Source organism: Cricetulus griseus, chromosome 7 (genome assembly GCF_003668045.3).
Source record: "Cricetulus griseus strain 17A/GY chromosome 7, alternate assembly CriGri-PICRH-1.0, whole genome shotgun sequence".
Taxonomy (NCBI): domain Eukaryota; kingdom Metazoa; phylum Chordata; class Mammalia; order Rodentia; family Cricetidae; genus Cricetulus; species Cricetulus griseus.
The window spans coordinates 92,233,229-92,252,209 of record NC_048600.1 but is presented as its reverse complement, the minus strand read 5'-3'; the positions used below and the strand labels follow the sequence as shown (position 1 = coordinate 92,252,209).

At 46.7% G+C, this 18,981-nt stretch overlaps 1 protein-coding gene across 2 annotated transcripts; it reads right to left on the bottom strand.

Annotated features, from left to right (window-relative positions):
• On the bottom strand, positions 1-18,538 carry Lyrm9 (LYR motif containing 9). 2 transcript variants are annotated; one of them, XM_027426558.2, is made up of 4 exons: positions 18,431-18,538; positions 3,337-3,477; positions 1,349-1,441; positions 1-269 (listed from the first exon to the last, which is right to left on the bottom strand). In XM_027426558.2, the coding sequence occupies exons 1-4, from the start codon at positions 18,467-18,469 to the stop codon at positions 252-254; spliced, it is 291 nt and encodes a 96-aa protein (XP_027282359.1). In that variant the 5' UTR covers positions 18,470-18,538; the 3' UTR covers positions 1-251. The 2 variants fall into 2 exon arrangements, with proteins under 2 accessions (XP_027282359.1, XP_027282361.1); XM_027426560.2 differs by lacking the exon at positions 18,431-18,538 and adding an exon at positions 13,439-13,517.
• Positions 18,539-18,981: the final 443 nt, after the last annotated feature.

Genomic DNA, 18,981 nt, shown 5'->3' with positions numbered 1-18,981 from the left:
GAAGCAAAAAACCACCAAGTTCTCTTCAAACTGCATATCATTCCGGGCTGGAAGAGCAGCCATAACAGATGCTGGAGACATGGCTGCGGTGACAAGAGCCACCTGACCAAACGTCAGTTAGGATTTCTTGCTTTCAGCCAACAAGGTCGAAGAACAGTCTAGAAATGCTGCTGCTGCTGCTTAGCTTCAAAAGGAGGAGGCTTCTCAGTTCCAAATGTCTCCAGGACAGTCACGCCGCGAGCTCCGGATTCTCAGTTTTGTTTTTTATACTGCAAGACAGTGGAGAAGGACTCTGGTCATGTCACAGGTGTCCCCACCTCCCTGGCAGGGAGGCCGGCCGGAGGTGCTGGGACTGAGAATGGCACTCACCAGTCTTGTCTGTGGGAGAAAAGTCCCCAGCAAAGGAGGCCTCAAAACCAACCGCTGAGGTTTTTCTTTTTCTGGTTTTTGTTTTGGCTTTTGTTTTTTTCTGTCAGGGATATGTCCCAGGGGCTTGTGCACTAGGCAAGCAATCTACCACTGAGCTAAATGCCCTGTCAAAATCTGAGTTTTACAAAAAAAAAAACAAAACAAAACAACAACAACAACAAAAAAACCATACTTGGAACATCTGAGTCAGGAGGAAAGGAATCCAGGGGTACACTCCATCCAGTTCTGCACATCCACTGTCTTTCCCCACCTAGAGTCTAGGTCCTAGACAGTCGCCTAGTTTTTGTCAACTTCACACACACTAGAGTCACCCGGGACAAGGCAATCTCAATTTAGGAATTGCTTCCATCAGATCGGCCTGTGTGTGTGCCTGTGGAGCATTTTCTCGATAAACGGCTAATGTGGGAGAACCCAAGCCACTGAGGGTGGTGACACCACTGGTCCCAGGATGTATATAAGAAAGGTAGCTGAGAAAGCCATAGAAGCAAGCCAGTTAGTGCTGTCCCCTGTGGTCTCTGTTTCTGTTCCTGCCTGGGCTTCCTTGGTGATGGACTATAGCCTGTAAGCCAAGTAACCCCTCTCCTGCCCTGAGGTGGCTTCTGTCAGTGTTCTATCACAGAAAAAGAGAACAAACTAAGACAGCTTCCCCCAAAGCCAGATACAGCTATGCCATGGCAGATAATAAAGCTGTCCTTCCAGGGAAACGCAGCTGTTCCTGCGCCCCTGTCAGCTCACTGCTGGGCAGTGATGTGGCCTTTCAGGACTAAGGGTGCTGAAAAACAATGCAACCATAAGAGATCATCCCCCTACCTGGGTGCACAGGCGTCGTGGGCAGCCTGTTTTCAATTGTGATGCGCAGGCGTCCCCTAGTGGCCTGGGAGGTTATAGCCTCCCGGGAGTCAAGCAAGAAAGCACTTACCTTGTTCATGATCCAGTCGGCATCTTCAATGGCTCTTTTGATTATCTGCAAGATTCTCTCGGGGTTGTCTTCATCTGAGTGGACCCGGAAACTCTGTAAGTTTCAGCATAAAAGAACATGGCCCAACGAAATTCGCAAGGTTGGTAACTTCAGCGCACAGTCCCAAGAGGCTGTGGGGCTCCGGTCACCTCAGCCCTGCTGAGGTGTGCGGTCCTGCCTACTTGGAGATGATGAGATGAGGCTTGGAGAGCCCACCCTGGGCTCTTAGATAGCAGCGTCCTCCTAGTCCATGACATTAAAGCTCGCCGTGCAGCCAGTAGGGAGGATGAAAAAGGAGGCCGGCCTCTGGGCCTGCAGGCTATCTGCGCTGATCAGAGCCAAGGGGAACCGCCAATCTCTGCATCTGATTTTCTCAGGAAAGGAATCTGCTTGGATCAGTGTGCTGGGGAGGGACTGGCCTTCCCTTCTTCCCCCAACCAGGTACTGGTGCTGGGGAAGCAACAGGGAAGGGAGGGAAGGCATGGCAGAAGGATATCCTGGGGGAAATTCTGCCAAGCTTGTGACCAGTGACCTAAGATTTGGGTTCATTGGTGTGAACCTCAGGGTTCTTCCAAAAGAATGGACTAGTCCCTCCCTTATCTGTGTTCCCAACCTCACATTCACCTACTCACACCGGGAGCCTACTTTGTGCCACCTCCAGGAAGTCTTCCCTGCATCCCCCAAAGTTAATTGCTCCCTTCTCTTTTCCCACAGCCTTTTATTGCTACCACTGTTTCTCTTTTTTCTTTTTGAGACAGGGGCTCACTATGTAACCCTGGCTAGCCTAGAACTCACTATGTAGTGAGTTCAAGTGAGCTCACAGAGATAGATCTGCTTCTGTCTCTAGAGTACTGGGATTAAAGATGTGTGCCGCCACCACGTCACGGTTGTTTTTCTTTTCCATATCTGTATGAAGTTTACCTTTTAGCGTTTTTATTTGGAAATGATTTCTTATAACTTTTTAAATTTTTTATTATTTTTGTGGTATGGTATTCTGCCTTGTATGTATGCCATGCACCACGTGCATGCAGTACCTGCAGAGGCCAGAAGAGGGCACTGGATCCCTGGAGCTGCCACATGGGTGCAAAGACTAGAACCTGAGTCCTCCGGAAGAGCTGCCACTGCTCTTAACCTTTCAGCCATCTCCCAAGCCCTGGAAGTGATCTCTTATAGAAAGATAGTGTAAAGTGCAAAGAACTCCCAACTAAACTTCCCAGTTAACATTTTCCCGTACTGCCTTTATTGCCCTTTTTTTTTTATATAGAAGCATCTAAAGTAAGTTATAGGCACTGTACCCTTATCCCCTAACAACCTCACTATGTGTTCCTAACAAAGGGACCCTCTGATAGAACTACAGCAATCAAACTCAGAAAAATTAGCATCAAAATAACCCTTACCTAATCCACAGCCAGTATTCGAATTCCCACCAGCTACATGTCTCTCTAGCCTGGGATCTGGCATCATGCCTTTAATGACATCGCTTCAGTCACTGTGAATCTAGAGCTGCTTGCCTTTCCTGGTGGTCCACAAAGCTTGTTTTGTCTTTATTATTTATTTATTTATTGTTCTTTAAGACAGGTCCTCTTACTGGGACCTGGGGCTCACAATCCTCCTGTCTCTGCCTCCCCAACGCTGGGATTTCAAGTGCCCACACCCACCCCAGCCTTCTTGGATTGTTGAACTCTGGTCTTCGCATTAGCATGGAAAGAACTTTATCAACTGTGTTCTCTCACCTGCCTCTACCTAGTCTATTTTGATGTCCTCTGAATTGTCTCCTTTAGGGCCCCAGCACAGCGCTGAGATGCCAGCTGAGGCAGCCACTGGGCCACAGACAGAAGCCAGAGGCCAGCTGTCCACTACTGTAGTGCTTCTAATGAAACTTCTAGGCCCATTCCCTGGCACCTGTGCCTCGGGTCCCCAGCAAACAACCTCCCCTAGACCGCTCCCACCTGTCTGACAGCATGCTTGTAGTGCTCCTGGATGCCCTTGGTTGGCAGCTGCCGGCAACAACGCAGCAAGTAACGGTAGAGCTGCAGCGGTGTCTGGACCAGCTCTGCCCCCGGCAGTGGGGCCATCTGTGAGCCCCAGCCCTGAAAAACACAGAACATCAATTTCTTAGATACCAAGCCAGCTCCATAGTGGCCTGGTCTCCAATCCCAGCCCTCTGTGAATCATCTGCACAGAGGCTAGACCCCCTTGTGGTCCAGCCCCGGGTTGGGGCTAGCCTTAGCACAGGGCAGGCCCACAAGGACCCAATGCCTGTGTAGAGGGGGATGTGTCAACTCAGCCTAGAGTCTTCTAAAGCTCAGCTTCAGGCAGGAGATGTACAGAGGAAATGAGCAGAAAACCCAGGCAGCAATCAAGCTGCCGACAGCCGCATACATCCTAGTTGGAGCATCGGGCAGGAGGGCAGAAAGTCCAAAGGTCCAAAGCCAGAGGTCAAAGTGTCACAAAGCCAGAGCACTGGCAAGACCTGGAGCTCATCAGGCATGCAGTCTTGATCCCAAGCCAGATAGGTGCATGTTAACATGACCCTCAGCGGATCCGAATGCACATAGTGGCTCCCATGAAGAAACAGCTAAACACAGGGTGACCACAGAGAAACAACTAGTCATGTGACTTCATCTTACTGAGTCATTGATATCGATGAGCACAGTATACAATTGACACATAAGCTAATGCAAACACAAGAAAAACTAAGCAGTTGCTAGGCGGTGGTGGCACACGCCTTTAATCCCAGCACTCGGGAGGCAGAGGCAGGTGGATCTCTGTGAGTTCGAGACCAGCCTGGTCTACAAGAGCTAGTTCCAGGACAGCCTCCAAAGCCACAGAGAAACCCTGTCTCAAAAAAAAAAAAAAAAAAAAAAAAAAAAGAAAGACTAAGCACAGAGGGGTCAAGTAATGTGCCCAAGCTCACACAGCTGATAAAAGGTCAATCTGAGATTTGAACCTGAGCAGTCTGGCTCCAAGGTCCTATTAAAAAAAGGGGGGGGAGGGGTAGAAGGGACCCGAAAGACAATTGAGTGGGTCAGGGTACTTGTAACTGAGGTTGAAGACCTGAGCTTGGTTCCCAGGACCCACATGCTGGAAGGAGTGAACCAACTCCCTCAGGTTGTCCTTTCCCCCATATGGCACACACTGTGTCCACACATGTACACACACACACACACACACACACACACACACACACACACACACTACATGTAATTTTTAATGTTTTCTAAAAGTAGGGCTGGATATGGTAGCACAAGTCTTTAATTCCAGAATTTGGAAGGCAGAGGCAGGCAACTTTCTGTGAATTCCAGGCCAGCCAAGATTATGTAGTGAGACACTGCCTCAAAAAAAAAGGTTTTTGTTTGTTTGTTTGTTTTGGAAGCTAGATGGTTCAGCAGTTAAGAGCACTGGCTGTTCTTGCAGAGGACCTAGGTTTGGTTCCCAGCAACCACATGATGGCTCACAACTGTCTGTAACTCCAGGTATGTCCAGGGTCTGATGCCTCTTCTCCCCTCTAGATACCAAGCATGTACGCAGTACATATATACAAGAAGGCCAACACTCATGCCCATAAAATGAAAAACAATTTAAGATCGTTTAAATACTGGGGAAAGGTGCTATTAACACACAATTGATGCATGCATTTACAGTGAGCCATCTGGTATCGATTCACATGCTCACCTCTGCAGGCACCACACCAGAATGAAGAGTGAGCGCGTCCACCCCAAGACAGCCTCTCTGCATTCCATACTTCCCATCCTCCAGCAGCGGCTGACGGCCTTCCCTATCTCAGGTTCCTTCCCAAGTTCTCAAGGTTTGTGTAAGGAGAACGGTCTGCCACGCTTGTTTTCGGTCTATGGACTCCATATATTCAAAATAAAATTTGAATCTGTTTTTTCAGCTATTACATAAATCTTAAGAATTATACATATTTATGGAGTACCACGGGATATTTCAAAACATGTTTACACTGTGTGATTTTTTAAAGTTGTATTCTTTTTTAATTATAGCATGAATGTGTCTATGGGAGGGTATGCACAGTGTGAGGGTGGTGCCCAAAGAGGACAGAGGCATCAGATTCCCTGGAGCTGGAGTTACAGGCAATTTTGAGCCGCCCAATGAGGATTCTGGAAACTGAACTCAGGTCCTCTGGAAGAGTGCTATGCACTTTTAACCACGCCATCACATGTGCTCTTCCGAAAGAGCCCACAACTCAACGTGAACTTTTTCTTTATATATGTGTGTGTGTGTATTATTCATCTATCGTGTGTGTGTGTGTGTGTGTGTGTGTGTGTGTGTGTGTGTGTGTGTGTGTGTGGATGTGTGTGTGGTGTAGTGTGGTGTGTGTCTTAGTACCCTACCTAACACCCTACTGTCACTCATTCTCTTCCACACTTGATACTAAGTGATCTCTGACCACTGTTCTGGATGCATCCATGTCAGCCCCAGGAATTCTTCCCAGAATCTCCAAACTATCAAGGCCCTCAGTTCTCTGCAGGTCTGCATGGCAGTGCTCCATTCCCAGACCCTCGGCGGAACCCTTTCCCTCTGGGAAGCCCTTTCTGACTGTCCTTCCTCGGGTGGGAGTGACTCACTCTGCTGCCACACCGATGTGGGGGGGGGGTTCTAAGATGAACCAATCCGACCCATTATTTCCTCAGTATGGGCTTTCGAGGAGGTGGGGTGGGAGTGTCCCCTGTGTGCCAGACGAAGAGTCAAAGATAGAGAGACTGTGTGACCGGTGCTAATTTTAAAGAAGCAAGGGCATGGGAGAACCCCCATGAGAACCAGACTCTAGCTCTGTCGGGAACCCCTTCACTAAAAGGGGATAGACAGGCTGGGTTCAGAGGCATGTGCACTCTAGTTCAAGCTTATCTTCCCAGAGCAACACAATCTCATTTCCTCATGGTTCTTCCGGCTGGTGCTGACACTGGAGTTGGCTGGCAACTGTCCTCCCCCAACCACCCATTCTCCCTCCTAGTAAATGCCAGCTTTGCAGAACTCAGCGTGCACACGGGCCCAACCTGCCTGACCAACCAATGCCCAGGATTCATATATGTGCAGGGATTGGCTCACAGATGAGCAGCTGGGACTGGAAAAGTCTGCTTCCGCAACTAGACTCAGAAAGTCTTTGAGGAAATCATCTTGCCTCCTCTTGGCTCCGAGCAGAACGCAGAGCTGGAATTTGCCACAACAAAGTCCAAAGACCTCATTTAAGCCCTAAAATGCTTCACCCATAGGAACCCAGGCCCCAGAACTCTTAATAGCCTGACCAATTACCATACCAGCTTGAATGGTGGTTCTGTCACCTTCAACCCAAAGAATTCAGATAGACCTTGACTCCCCATGGCTACTTCCAGGGATTGGGGGTGTGGCTCAATTGGTAGAGAACCTGCCTTAGCAGGCAGGAAGTTCTGGACTCAATCTTCAACACTGCAAACAGAAAGCATGATGGTACAGCACTAGGAAGGTAGAGGTAGCAAAATCACAAGGTCAAGGGCACCCTCGGCCACTTTAGCGGGTTTAAGGACAGTCTGGGCTACAGGTCTCAAAAAAAAAAATTAAATTAAAAAAAATATCTATGACCCACTTCAGTGATTCCAGTTGTAGGAAGTCTAAGCAGGTCAGGGCTCTTCAAGTCCCTGATGTCATCATTCTGACCAGCCCTGCCTGCTTTGGCCTGTTCAATAGGGGGAGACCCCATAAACTGTCATGGGCAGGCCCCTGAAGGGCAACCACAGAGGACACACTACAGTCCCAACACGGCAGGCATCCGCTGGCAGGCTTCCCCAGACTATATAAAGTGCTAATCAAATATTGTAAAATGCTAGTCCAGAACAGATGGTTGCCATCTGCAGTCCTCAAACTTAACATTTGGAAAGAGCACAACTTTGCTTTGCTGCTTTAAAACCCAAGCAATACTTAGTAACCAACCCAGCAAGTATGGGCGGAAGATTATTTTCAGCTCAATTATATTACTTAGTCATTCTCAGTAATAACAAGTAGAGAATACATGTGTGGGTCCACTGAGAGGAGCTGAACTAAAAATGCTTTAATTTAATTTAGAGTGTGGGTTTACTATCATTAAGGGGGCCATGAACCTCCCAGCACCATTACCAAAACTACAGTCAACCCCTCTGACCCTAGTAATGCTCACTTCTCTCACTGTGCCCTGTGGACTTGACCTTAGCCTCACACCCCAGCCCTGTGCCTCTGACAGCTCCAGCTCCCAGGCAACCACACTCAGATGGCCACCAGCAACCCAGCTACTCCTTTTCTTTCAATCCCTGAAATCCTATCAAATTCTACCTCTCTGTGCCTCTTAAGATTTATGGCTCCTTCTAGTCCAGATTCATTCTGTCTCAACTGCTAAAGTCTGGATCTGTTCTCCACCCAACAGCCCAACTGAACCTGAAACATACGTTTCAGGGTACCCAGTCCCCTCCAAGTCCCCCTATTAGTCATTCCCATACCTTGTCACTCTGGCAACTTTTCTCAAAATGTGGACTAGCCACTTGAACTTATTTTAAGCAGCCTATGAATAGACCATCTCTTTATCATAATGATGTAATACCTACATAAGTATGAAAAATCTCAATTTCATAGGCATTATGCTTAAAACAGTTTTGGTTTTGTTGTTGTTTTTAAAGAATGGGTACAGAAATGTAAATATCCCAAGCAAATAGAGATGCAGTCAAAACGAGGAGAAGACAGAAACAGTGAAAGCGTCACTGAGCAGGGATGGTGCCAGTCTACAGAATACACTGAGGCTCCTCTCCATAGCCCACCCCTCAAGCCAAGTCCAGGCAAACTGAGCCCTAGATGGGGCAGTCTGTGGAAGCTATGTCTAGGGATGGTCTCCACACTGTGACAGGTGACAGAAGGCTTGACATAAAACAAATGTATTAGTTAGGGTCCTCAGAAGCAAAACCTGTAGGTATGTGCATGGGGTGTGTGTGTGTGTGTGTGTGTGTGTGTGTGTGTGTGTGTGTGTGTGTGTGTGTGTGTTCGAGAGTATGTGTGAATGTGTGTATGTGTGGGGTGGGGGAGTATGTATGTGTGTGGGGGTCTTAGTTAGAGTATCTATTGCTGTGAAAAGACACCATGACCATGGCAACTTTTTTTTCCTGCATGCTTGTCTATATGAGGGTGTCGGAACCCTTGGAACTGGAGTTATAGACTGCTCTGAGCTGCCATGTGGGTGCTGGGAATTGAACTTGGGTCCTCTGGAAGAAGAGTCAGTGCTCTTGACCACACAGCCATCTGTCCAGCCCTATGGCAACTCTTATAAAGGAAAACATTTAATTAGGTAGCTGACAGTTTCAGCTGTTTAGTTCATTATCATCATGGCTGGGTATAGTGTCATGCAGGCAGACATGGTGCTGGAGAAGGAACTGAGAGTTCTACATCTTGATTCCACAGTCAACAGGAAGTGAATTGTCTCACTAGGTGTTGCTTGAACATAGGAGACCTCAAAGCCTACCCCCACAGTGACATACTTCCTCCAGCAAGGCCATACCTAGTCCAAGGCCACACCTCCTAATAGTGCCACTCCCTATGAGCTTATGAGGACCAATTACATTCGAACTACCACACTCTGTGTGTGTGTGTGTGTGTGTGTGTGTGTGTGTGTGTGTGTGTGTGTGTGTGTGTTACAAGGAATGTGTTATGTAATTCTGGGAGCTGGCAAAGCCATGCCATGACTCTAACCCTAAGAGGGTCTGTCCCAGTTCAAAGGGCTTCAAGAGAATTCTTCCTTATGCCAGAAAGGTTCAGACTGTTCATTCTATGACAGTGTAACTTGTAAGCATCTAATGCTATCCAGATAATACAGACAGTAACAGCAACTGAGGCCAAGTACCACCCCTGCCCACCCCCCAGGATCGTTAAACTGTGTGGCAAGCAAATCTCCACCTCTTCTGGCCTACAACTCTAACAGTAAGACTGCCACAGACATGGGTAGAGAACAGGTACAGAAAGTACCTAAATTCTCTTAAAGTACAGCAAGCTGGTGGTAGGTTGTGACTTAGTTGTCCTGTCACAGTCAGGCCTGTAGGGGACTGAATGAGACTCAAGATGTGGCTCACCAGTATGACCCGGAACTCAAGAGATCCACCGGCATCTGCCTCCTGAGCACTGGGATTTGAAGACGTGCTCCACCATACCTGGTCTAAATGTATACTTTTAAAAAGATTGAATGAGGTCCATTTATATTAATGAAGACAGTCTCCTTGACTCAGTCTACTCATTTAAATCTAAAAACATTCTCATAGAGACACCCAGAATAACACTTGCATCCCACTGAAGCTGACATAACACGAACTCTCCTAGTAGAAGTCCACACTATTTACTGCTAACCCTCTTCCCTCTGCCTTTAACGCCCCTGTGGCTTCCTGTAGCTGGCCTCACTCTTCCACACTCAGCTCTGGGTTCCTCATTAACACAGAACACCCCACGCTGCCATGCACCATGCTCAGGAGGAAACCTGTGGTGACTTCAAAAGAGCCTTAACACCTCTTTTCACTCTAGCCCTGACTTCCAGCTCAGGTCTCACCTGGGTTATGGGAAGGCGCCCACCTGTGTGCAAGGATGGCCCTGCCAGGGTGGTTACCTCCAAGGGTGGTTACAGTGCTTTACCAACCTCCCATCCAAAACCTTCCACAGCTGTGCACTAGCTGACACTATCGAGGTGGTAGGAATCTTCCAACGTTATTGGAGATCTCATGATATTGTGGTTATGCAGTTCGCTCTTATCCTCACATGACACAGGTACATGCATTAAGAAGGCTCTGCAACTATTTTCAAACAGTTCAACAAAAGCCAATCCACAGAGAGAAAGGACAAACCAAGAAGAAACACAAATGTTAAGAGTGTTTCACGTGAAGGTCTGAGCTGTCCTGATCCACTGCCCACAGCCAACTCTTGAGGTCCCTGTCATCCTCTTTCCAGCACAAGGGTGGAAGACATTACCATCTCCCCAAGCCTCCCTGCCCCAAATGTAACTGATGCTTCCACATCCTCCCCCCTTTACCCCTCCCCTCCACTCTCAAGCACACTGCCAGTGTGAGAAACAAGTTAATTATGTCCTAACCAGTTCATGAGCAATGACCCTGCTGACTTCCCATGACCTGAGAATTCAAGGAATGCTGCCTTCTCTGCTCAGACCCTAGGACCCTGGCATCCACTTCAAAGTACCTTTTCCCATGAACTATATTATCAAGTCTGTTTCCTCATCCTGGGATGTCTAATGCAGCCACAGTCGGACACACAATCTTTGGGGAGCCCGACTGTTACTTAAGTCATCTGCATACAATGAAAACACTGAAACAATCACACACCAGGACAAAGCAAATGAGTCTGACCTGCCATCAGCATAGCTCATCCAGGAAACCTCTCTTCAAGCAGTTGAGTTTGCAGGCTCCGGGAAACCACTGAAAATACCAATACCTGCTTATCCAGAATCTCCTGCAAAGCTAATGTCATATTTGATCATCTTTCCACAAGAGACTAATTAGTCCCTGGCAATTATGACAGCTTTTCACATATTACCTCATTAAACACAGCAAATATTAGAGGGTAGCCCCATTTTATAGATAAGAAAACCAAGGCTCAGGGAAGCTATGATTTGTCAATGGCCACTTAGCTATCAGTCAGGTAGGGAACTATCCCTAAGTCTATTTGATTCTGAAGCCCACAATCTTACTTGCTTCCTTAACATCTGCTAAATGTGTATGCCTAAGAACGCTGACTAAGGCTGGGGGTAACCCAGCGTTAAGAGAAATGCTTAGCATGCTCAAGGCCCTGAATTCAGTCCCCAGAACAAAAAAAAAAATAAATAAAAATGTGAGGACTAGATCATGACCAAGGACCCCATCCATAAAGAACTTTCCTGGGGTTTATGCAAGAGCAGGCTCAGTCACTGATAACACACACTTGACTGGACTGTTATTCCCAACTTAGCCACAAATTCTTGCTCTCCATGTTCCTTTCTGAAATACAAGGGCAATACAGCATTATCTCACATAGAGATGGAAAAACAATTCAGACTGATGTCAAGTACACAAGGAAAAAAAAAAGGAATGTTTTAAAATAAAGTCTTTAGCAAGGCAGTAGTGGTGTGCACCTTTAACCCCAGCACTAGGGAGGCAGAGGCAGGTGGATCTCTGAGTTCAAGGCCAGCTTGGTCTATATTTTCCAGGACATCAAGGTCTACACAGAGAAAAAAAAAATCCTACTGAGTGGTAGGATGGCTTAGACACAAGCCTTACAACCTGAGTTCAATCCCTGGATCCCACAAGGTGGCAGGAGAGAACCAGCTCCCAAAGGTAGTCAGTCCTCTGACCTCCACGTGTGACAGCACACACAATTTACAAAACTGAACAAGTCTGGTGGCACATCCCTGTAATCCAGAACTCAGAAGATACTTGGGAGTTGAAGGTCCAGCCTGTGGCCACATAGCAAGCTCAAGGCCAGCCTGGGCTATCCGAGATCCTGTCTCAAAAAAAAAAAAAAAAAAATTTACACAATTCAAAAAAGAACATGATCTATTAAGGAAGAGGGGGCACAAGGGGAACTTCCTAGGTGCCTACTGGTACTGCTGGCACTGGTGCTAAGAAGAAAGGACCCAGCCCCGTGTAAACTCACTACACTTTTTCCTAACCTGTGTCCTAACATGGAGCACCTAAAAATAATTGGAAAAAGAGTCATACATTTAAAAAGATAATGGAATTGCAGAAAATAACCCAAAATTATGCCCGATATTGAGCACCGATAAAAGCTAAATTAAGCCTGCACCAGCCATTTTTTAAATATGCAATTAATCTTCTTGATGGAGAAAAGTTGAAAAATAGGAATGGCGTGTTCCCTGCCCCCGCCCACCCCAGGGCTCCATCTGGCATATTTATGTTCTTCCAGCAAGCCTGCCTCCCGTAGTCCCTCTCCCACAGAACGAAGGTCAGCCCAGCCTCCCTTCATTCCCACTGGCACAACCTTCAGTCCCAGCTTTGTGCCCATCCCTGTGGGAGGTAGGGATGCTGAAGATGAATACTGGGGTTTGACCGCGCCAGGCAACCTTTTTACCACTCAGATGTTCCTAGCTCCTGATTAGCAGGTAGCTAATCAGTCTCTTCCTGGCCAATTCCCACGTGCCACCGGATATGTCACACTTTAGCCTGCCCTTTCTTTGGCCCCCACTACCTTGTACCCAGAGGACAGGTATGTAATAGTAAGGACTTCAAATGAGTCCCAAGAGCCATCACAGGGAGAATGGAGAGATAAAAACCTAATCCAGGCAGACCTTGGAAAATCATCCTGTAATAAAAAGAAGGAAGCGTGTGAACCTTGAAGGCGGCATGCAAGACGCAGGAATCCAATTAACAGGGGGCTACAAAACGTATGATTGATTCCGTTTCAATGAAATGTTCGGAATTGGCAAATCTATGGGAAGCAGAGAAGTGGTTGCCTAGCACAGAGGAAAGTTAAGGACTGGGGAAGGGTGTTGCCTGCTAACGGAGGTTTTTGTTTTTTTTAAGTCACAGTAAATATTCTAAAACCGACAGTGGTGGTAGATGAACAACTGCGCATATTCTAAAGGTTATTAAACGTGTTCATTTCAAATGGGCAGTACTCGTGGGAGGCTGAGGCAGAGGATTATGAATTCAAGGCCAGCCTGGGTTACATACTGCAGAAACCAAAATGATCTCAGTTACTCCTGGTAACAGGGTGTTCTCATAGACCGACTGAGAGCAGAGGGGGCACGGCTCCTCTTTGAAAACCACTGAACCCAGGCTGCCCCAGCCGAGCGCGGTCGCCAACAGCAGCACATGGCGGAGACCAGGCTCCCTGCATTCTCCTAGCCCGCACCCCGGCCTCCCACGCTCCTCCGCGGCTCGGGGACTAGGCCTGCCACAGGTGCCGCCGGCTTTCGCGGGAAGCCCGGAGCTCCCGCAGATCGCCCCCAGGGCTTCCACATATCCCGGCCCTGCTGGCAGCCTCGGTAATCCCCAGCCCGCCCCCGCCGCCCGAGTCCCCGCCCTGGGCCCGCGCAGCAGGGCTCACCCGCCTTCCGGGCGGACGCCAGCGACAGACACACCGCGAGCGACTAGTGCGCCTGCGCAACGGAAGCCTGCGCAGCTCCGCCCCGAGCCGCCAGGTGCCTAAGCGCCCTCTGCTGGCCGCCAGAGGGATTGGGGTCCTACTGGGTGCGGGCATCCTGATCCGACCCCACCCAGTTGGCCTTCCCCAAAGCCAACTTGTTTCGCTTGTCTTCCTTACTAGCTTGGAAACACGCCCTGAAGGCAAGCTCTTCCTCATATTCCCAAGATTGGATTGTGCTAGAATATTAGGGGTGCTCAAGATCTTTGTAAAGGCTTCTGGAGGACTGTCCTAAACCCCTGGTGTTGATGACAGGAATTATGTTTGGAAGGGAGTCTGCATTTTGAGTGGCTTCATCAAATTACAGTCCCACAACACCTGTCAGAAGAATACATATGACAGTAATAGGCATGCTTCTTTTCAGACTCAGCTATAATTATAATTGAGGGAAAGAATGCAGAAATCTTAACTCACAGCTACTGCCAGGATTATTCTTTGAAAACGAAATAATGCTGTTTCATTAAATGGGTTCTCCCCACTTGTGCTTGTTTAAAGTCAGAATGCTTCTCTGAATTGATTTAAATACAAGTTTTATATCCTGGAAGAAATAAAGACGAGTCTTTATCAGGAGACAAACGCCCTGTTCAATGAAGCTGCAAGCTTCTCGAGGTTGCTGTATGAAAAGCAGAGAGGATACCAGTGGATAACGTTGCTTCTCTTCGCCTGTCTCTCTTCTTTGGGGCTTTTAAAACCTACCTGAATGAAAAGCCCGATTTCCTTACACACGCTCCTTGTGCAGTTGCTTTAACAAGACAATTTCTTATAATGTCTTTTTTCTTCATTTTTAAAAAAGAAAACATTGCTATCTAGCAGCACCCAGAAATCTACTTTTCTTCCTCTTAGGAAGCAGGGGCTATTTCTCAATAACTTATTCTTTTCCCTGTTTCTTCTTCAATTCTCTAGAATCTGGCTCCATCCCCTCAGCACCCCTCTTTTCCTCCTCTTTACCTAACACACTACACTGTCTCCAAACCAGTGTGGGAAGAGTCCTCCCCTGGAATGCCCAGGTAATTACCTTCATTTATTTTCAATATGTAGACTTGGACCAAATATATCTGAAAGATCCAATCGCACCCTCATAAATCAGCCCTCTTATTTACCCATGCATAATCAGGGCACATCATTAGCGCAGGTTCAATCAATAAATCATTATACTTTTAGAGCCCTTACTTGGAATACTCTGCAGTGACACCGTCATTCCACTCCTGAGTTCAACATTAAGATCATTTCACATTTTTAAGCCATTTCACAGTCTGTTCTCTCATCCCTGCTCTTTTGTTCCTAGATCTCTGTGTTCCTGCTTCAGAAGCCTCATTCTAATACCTAGATCTCATAAAATATTCAAGAAGCAAGCTGTTAGCTCTACCTCCGAAAGCTCCACCTTCTCGGCTCTTGTGTTACTCTTGTCTTTATAGAGATGCAACATTTATCGTTCTCAAAAAATTCTTTGTCGACAGCTAAGTAGCAAGAAGGAGGAAGAGAAGGAAAAGGAAAAGGGGGAGGAAGAGGAAGAGAAGGAGGAGGAGAAGGAGAAAATCACCATAAAGAAAGATGTGGGCAGCAACTCCTTTTTTTTTGTTTTTTTAAACCAAATCACACTGGGAACGTGGATTTAAGAATAGTTCCAGGCTGTGGTGACACACAGCTTTAATTCCAGCATACGGGAGGCAGAGACAGGCAGATCTCTGTGAGTTCAAGGCCAGCCTGGTCACAGAGCGAGTTCCAGGACAGGCTCCAAAGCTACAGAGAGACCCTGTCTTAAAAAATAAAAACAAGCAAACAAACAAAAAAAGAATAGTTCAATTGTGATTCTTTTTAACTTGACAAGAATTTTGGATTTCATTTCAGTAGTAAAACTAAAAAATTCTTACAAATCCCAACATTTCACTAAAATTGACACCAGGCCCATAATATAATGAAAATCTAACCATTCTTATCATGCCATTTTCTTCTACACTGAAATTTCAGAGGCTGGGCACCCTCATGTCAGACTGCATGATATTTACAGGTAAACAGAACTTTAAAGACCTTTTGCTTAAGAAATTTATCACTCAAGGGTTGGCTGTGCAGGAGAATCCGTCTCACTGGGAATTTATCAACTTCCCTAAGAAATACATGGCCCTGTTCTCTTGCTTTCTGAAATGTCATTTAGCCTAACAGTAGCAAATTTGTAACCAGGCAAGAAGTCCTGGTGCTTTAAATTGACCTCCAGGTTTTTAAAATTACATTTATTTGCTTATTATTGTGTGTGTAGGTGCTGTGGTGTGTGCAGAGGTCAGAGGACAACCTGAGGGAGTTGGTTCTCTTCCACCCTGTGGGTCCAGGAAATCAAACTCAGGTCATCAGGCTTGACAGCAAGTGCCTTTAGCCACTGAGTTGCTCCCTGCCCCATTTCCAGATTTCAAAGAGAAATGATACATTTTCATGCTTTGATTAAGTCGGGTTATTGTCTCAAAGGTTGACCATGTAAATAATTCAAATTAATTCATAAATATACAATGGATTTAATAAGCACCATAAACACTTTGAAGAAAATACTTAGGACCTTTGATCTGCCCTTGCTCTCCATCCCCCTCAGCTCAGATTTCTCTGTGCACACATGATGAGCACTACCTTGGTGTTCTTTTCTATTCAAAATATGCAAAGTTGCTATTTACCAGTTTGCAATTTGCATGACTCAAATTCTGCCAGAACACAGGGTGACAGGTGAATGTGCCTAAAGAGATCACCAAGGCAAAACTGGGAAAATCCATTATACAGATCTTTGCCACCCTGGGTGTTGCAGAACATAGCCCTGGCTGACAACTAGAAAGGTTTGTTAGCAAGACAATGAAAACACCAGGTGTAAAAGGTTATGTGAGATCTCAGATATCTAGTGTCTTTTCTTCTGTAATTACTGGGTGGGAGAAGGGGATGAGCAGAGATGCAAGATTTTTATAAAAAGGAGTATAAGAGAGGAAAGGCACAGCCCTGACTATTCACAGCATACTCTCTACAGGATGGAGCCTCGTCTTCCAGGACTTTGCTCTTGTGTTACTTTCTGCAGCACCATAAATCCAACCCGCCTGGCTGGTTCATGTCATTCTACACTTCTGGTGTGTCCTGTGGTAATTTATTGACCTTAGCTGCAAGTGAAGCCACATAGGCATATGCCATCTCTGCGTTTGAGTCTCCACTTTTTTGTCTGTTGAAACATGTCTCATTTTTAAGACTGTAATTAATATATATACCCACATCCACAATTTTATCCAAATTACCTTTAGAATGGAATTTTTCATTAAAAGATTAAGTGTAGCCAGGCGTGGTGGTGCATGACTGCAATGCCAGCACTAGGGGGCGCTGAAACAGAATCATGAGTTTGAGACAAGCCCACACTACACAGCAAGACCGCACTAAAACAACTCCGAGCACTCAAGAGGCAGAGGCAGGCAGATCTCTGTGAGTTCTAGGCCAGCCTGATCTACAGAGCGAGATCCAGGACAGCCAGTGCTATACAGAGAGACCCTGTCTCAAAAAAACAAAAACAAACAAAAAAATGACTACTGCAGAAGAGGAAGAAGAGGTGGAGAAGAAGTAGGGAGAAAAGAGGAGGAAGAAGGGGGAGAAAAAGACGAAAATAAGTGCTTGCCGAGGACATATATAGTAACCTTACCAAAGACATGGATGTGCTTGTGAACATCTTTTCTTTTCTTTTCTTTTCTTTTTTTTTTTTTTTGTGTGTGTGTGTGTGTGTGTGTGTTTGAAACAGTCCTGGCTGTCCTGGAACTCACTCTGTAGACCAAGCTGGTCTTGAACTCACAGAGATCTGCCTGCTTCTGTCTCCCTAGTGCTGAGACTAAAGGTGTGTGCCATTACCATTCAGCTAAGACCTACTTTTAAATGACCTGGTTCAAATTGTAACTCTGTTTCTGCTAGTGACATGAAGAATCTTAAGATGGCCACAGATAAGAATTCATTGCCAGGGTCCTGAAGAGCTGGCTCAGCAGTTAAGAGCATTGCTGCTCTTCCAAAGGACCTGGAAAGCTCATAGCTGTCTATAACTGCAGTTCCAAGGGATCCGGCACCCTCACACAGACACCCATGCAGGCAAAACACCAATGCACATAAAAAATAATGAATCATTAAAAAAGAATAAAAAGTGTTCGATGCCTTGGTTCACTGAAATGGAGGAAATGATTATTAAATAGAATCAGTTAGAGAAAGAAAGAGGAAGGCAGAAAAGAGGAGGAATGAAGAAGAGACAAGAAAGAGGAAAGGATAGAATGAGGGAAGGGAGAAGGGAGTTAACCTTGTCCATACCATCCCAAAGAGAAAGGGCTGGTAAAGTTAAGAGAAGCTACCAAGGGAAAGTGGGGGAGGGGTGTTTTGTGGACGTTAGTAAGGGGAACCATTCTTTGCTATAGACAGGAAATGGGGTGTTCTGGTCAATCAAGGATGCAGTTAATAGTTAACTGTCCATTTTGGCAAACACATGCTGATATCCTCCCTTCCCAGGCAAACTATCATTAGAGCCTGGAGTCATCACAGAGACAACTGCATCCCTTTCATCTCCTGTGCCCCCTGCCCCTCCACCCCCACCTTGTTGTTTGAGGCAGGTCAAGTCTTGTCTTTGTCCTATGATAGACCCTTTACTGGCTCCTCAAAGTTCTCTGAATACAGAGGTCAAATTCCTGACTGCACCCTACAAGGCCCTATAGGGTTTAGACTTCCAAGTTTCACTTTCTCTTTCCAACCTTTGCCACAGCCCTGTGACTCTCCAGACTTTCAAACGTACCCTGTCCCCTTCTGCCATTACCCTTCAGATCCCACCTCACAAATGCATCCTCCTGCCCTTCCCTGACACCCACACTCACACACTGGAGCAGAGGAGACCTGCTCCCAGTCAGTGGCCTGTACCTGTCTCCCTGGCAGGCATCCGAGTTTATGACTGGACATAGGTCAGTTTGGAATCCCCCAGAAAACACTGATGCAAGGATTTGAGCCTGGACAGGGATCTAGAAAACCGCCGGTAGCAAGTGGAGACAGGAGGCTAGGGAAGACAGTTTATGTACACAGAGCCCTGCCAAGCAAGGCGGTACCACATCACACTCCATGCCTCCCTCTGGGAGTCAGTGTGGTTAGTGCCCGAAGTATTTACAGGGCCATCCCTTTTAGCTACTGGTTGAATGATGCTTGCTCTCAGGGCACTGGCTCCCTGGTCGGGTTAGCCTGCCATGTTCTCAAGCAGAGACCTAGTAGCTTGGGGCAGTGGGAAATCAGTCAAGTGTGGCAGAAGATAAGGCTCAGAGGATGGGAGCAGGGTCACTGGTGATTAGTCATAGCAGTCATAAATGTACAGATTAGTTACAGATTCAGTACATGCATGTGTATACAGATGTGTGTTTGCGTGATTGCATCAGGTCACTCCACCTCTGGACTGTGGCCCCACAAAAACAGAGCTGAGCAGC

Excerpts from the sequence above, each read along its gene's own strand:
- Lyrm9 (XM_027426558.2), bottom strand. The coding sequence starts at position 18,469 with ATGTCCAGTCATAAACTCGGATGCCTGCCAGGGAGACAG. Across the intron at positions 3,478-18,430 it reads GATGCCTGCCAGGGAGACAG|GGCTGGGGCTCACAGATGGC; the intron begins GTACAGGCCACT and ends TGTGTTTTTCAG. Across the intron at positions 1,442-3,336 it reads ACAAGCATGCTGTCAGACAG|AGTTTCCGGGTCCACTCAGA; the intron begins GTGGGAGCGGTC and ends TGAAACTTACAG.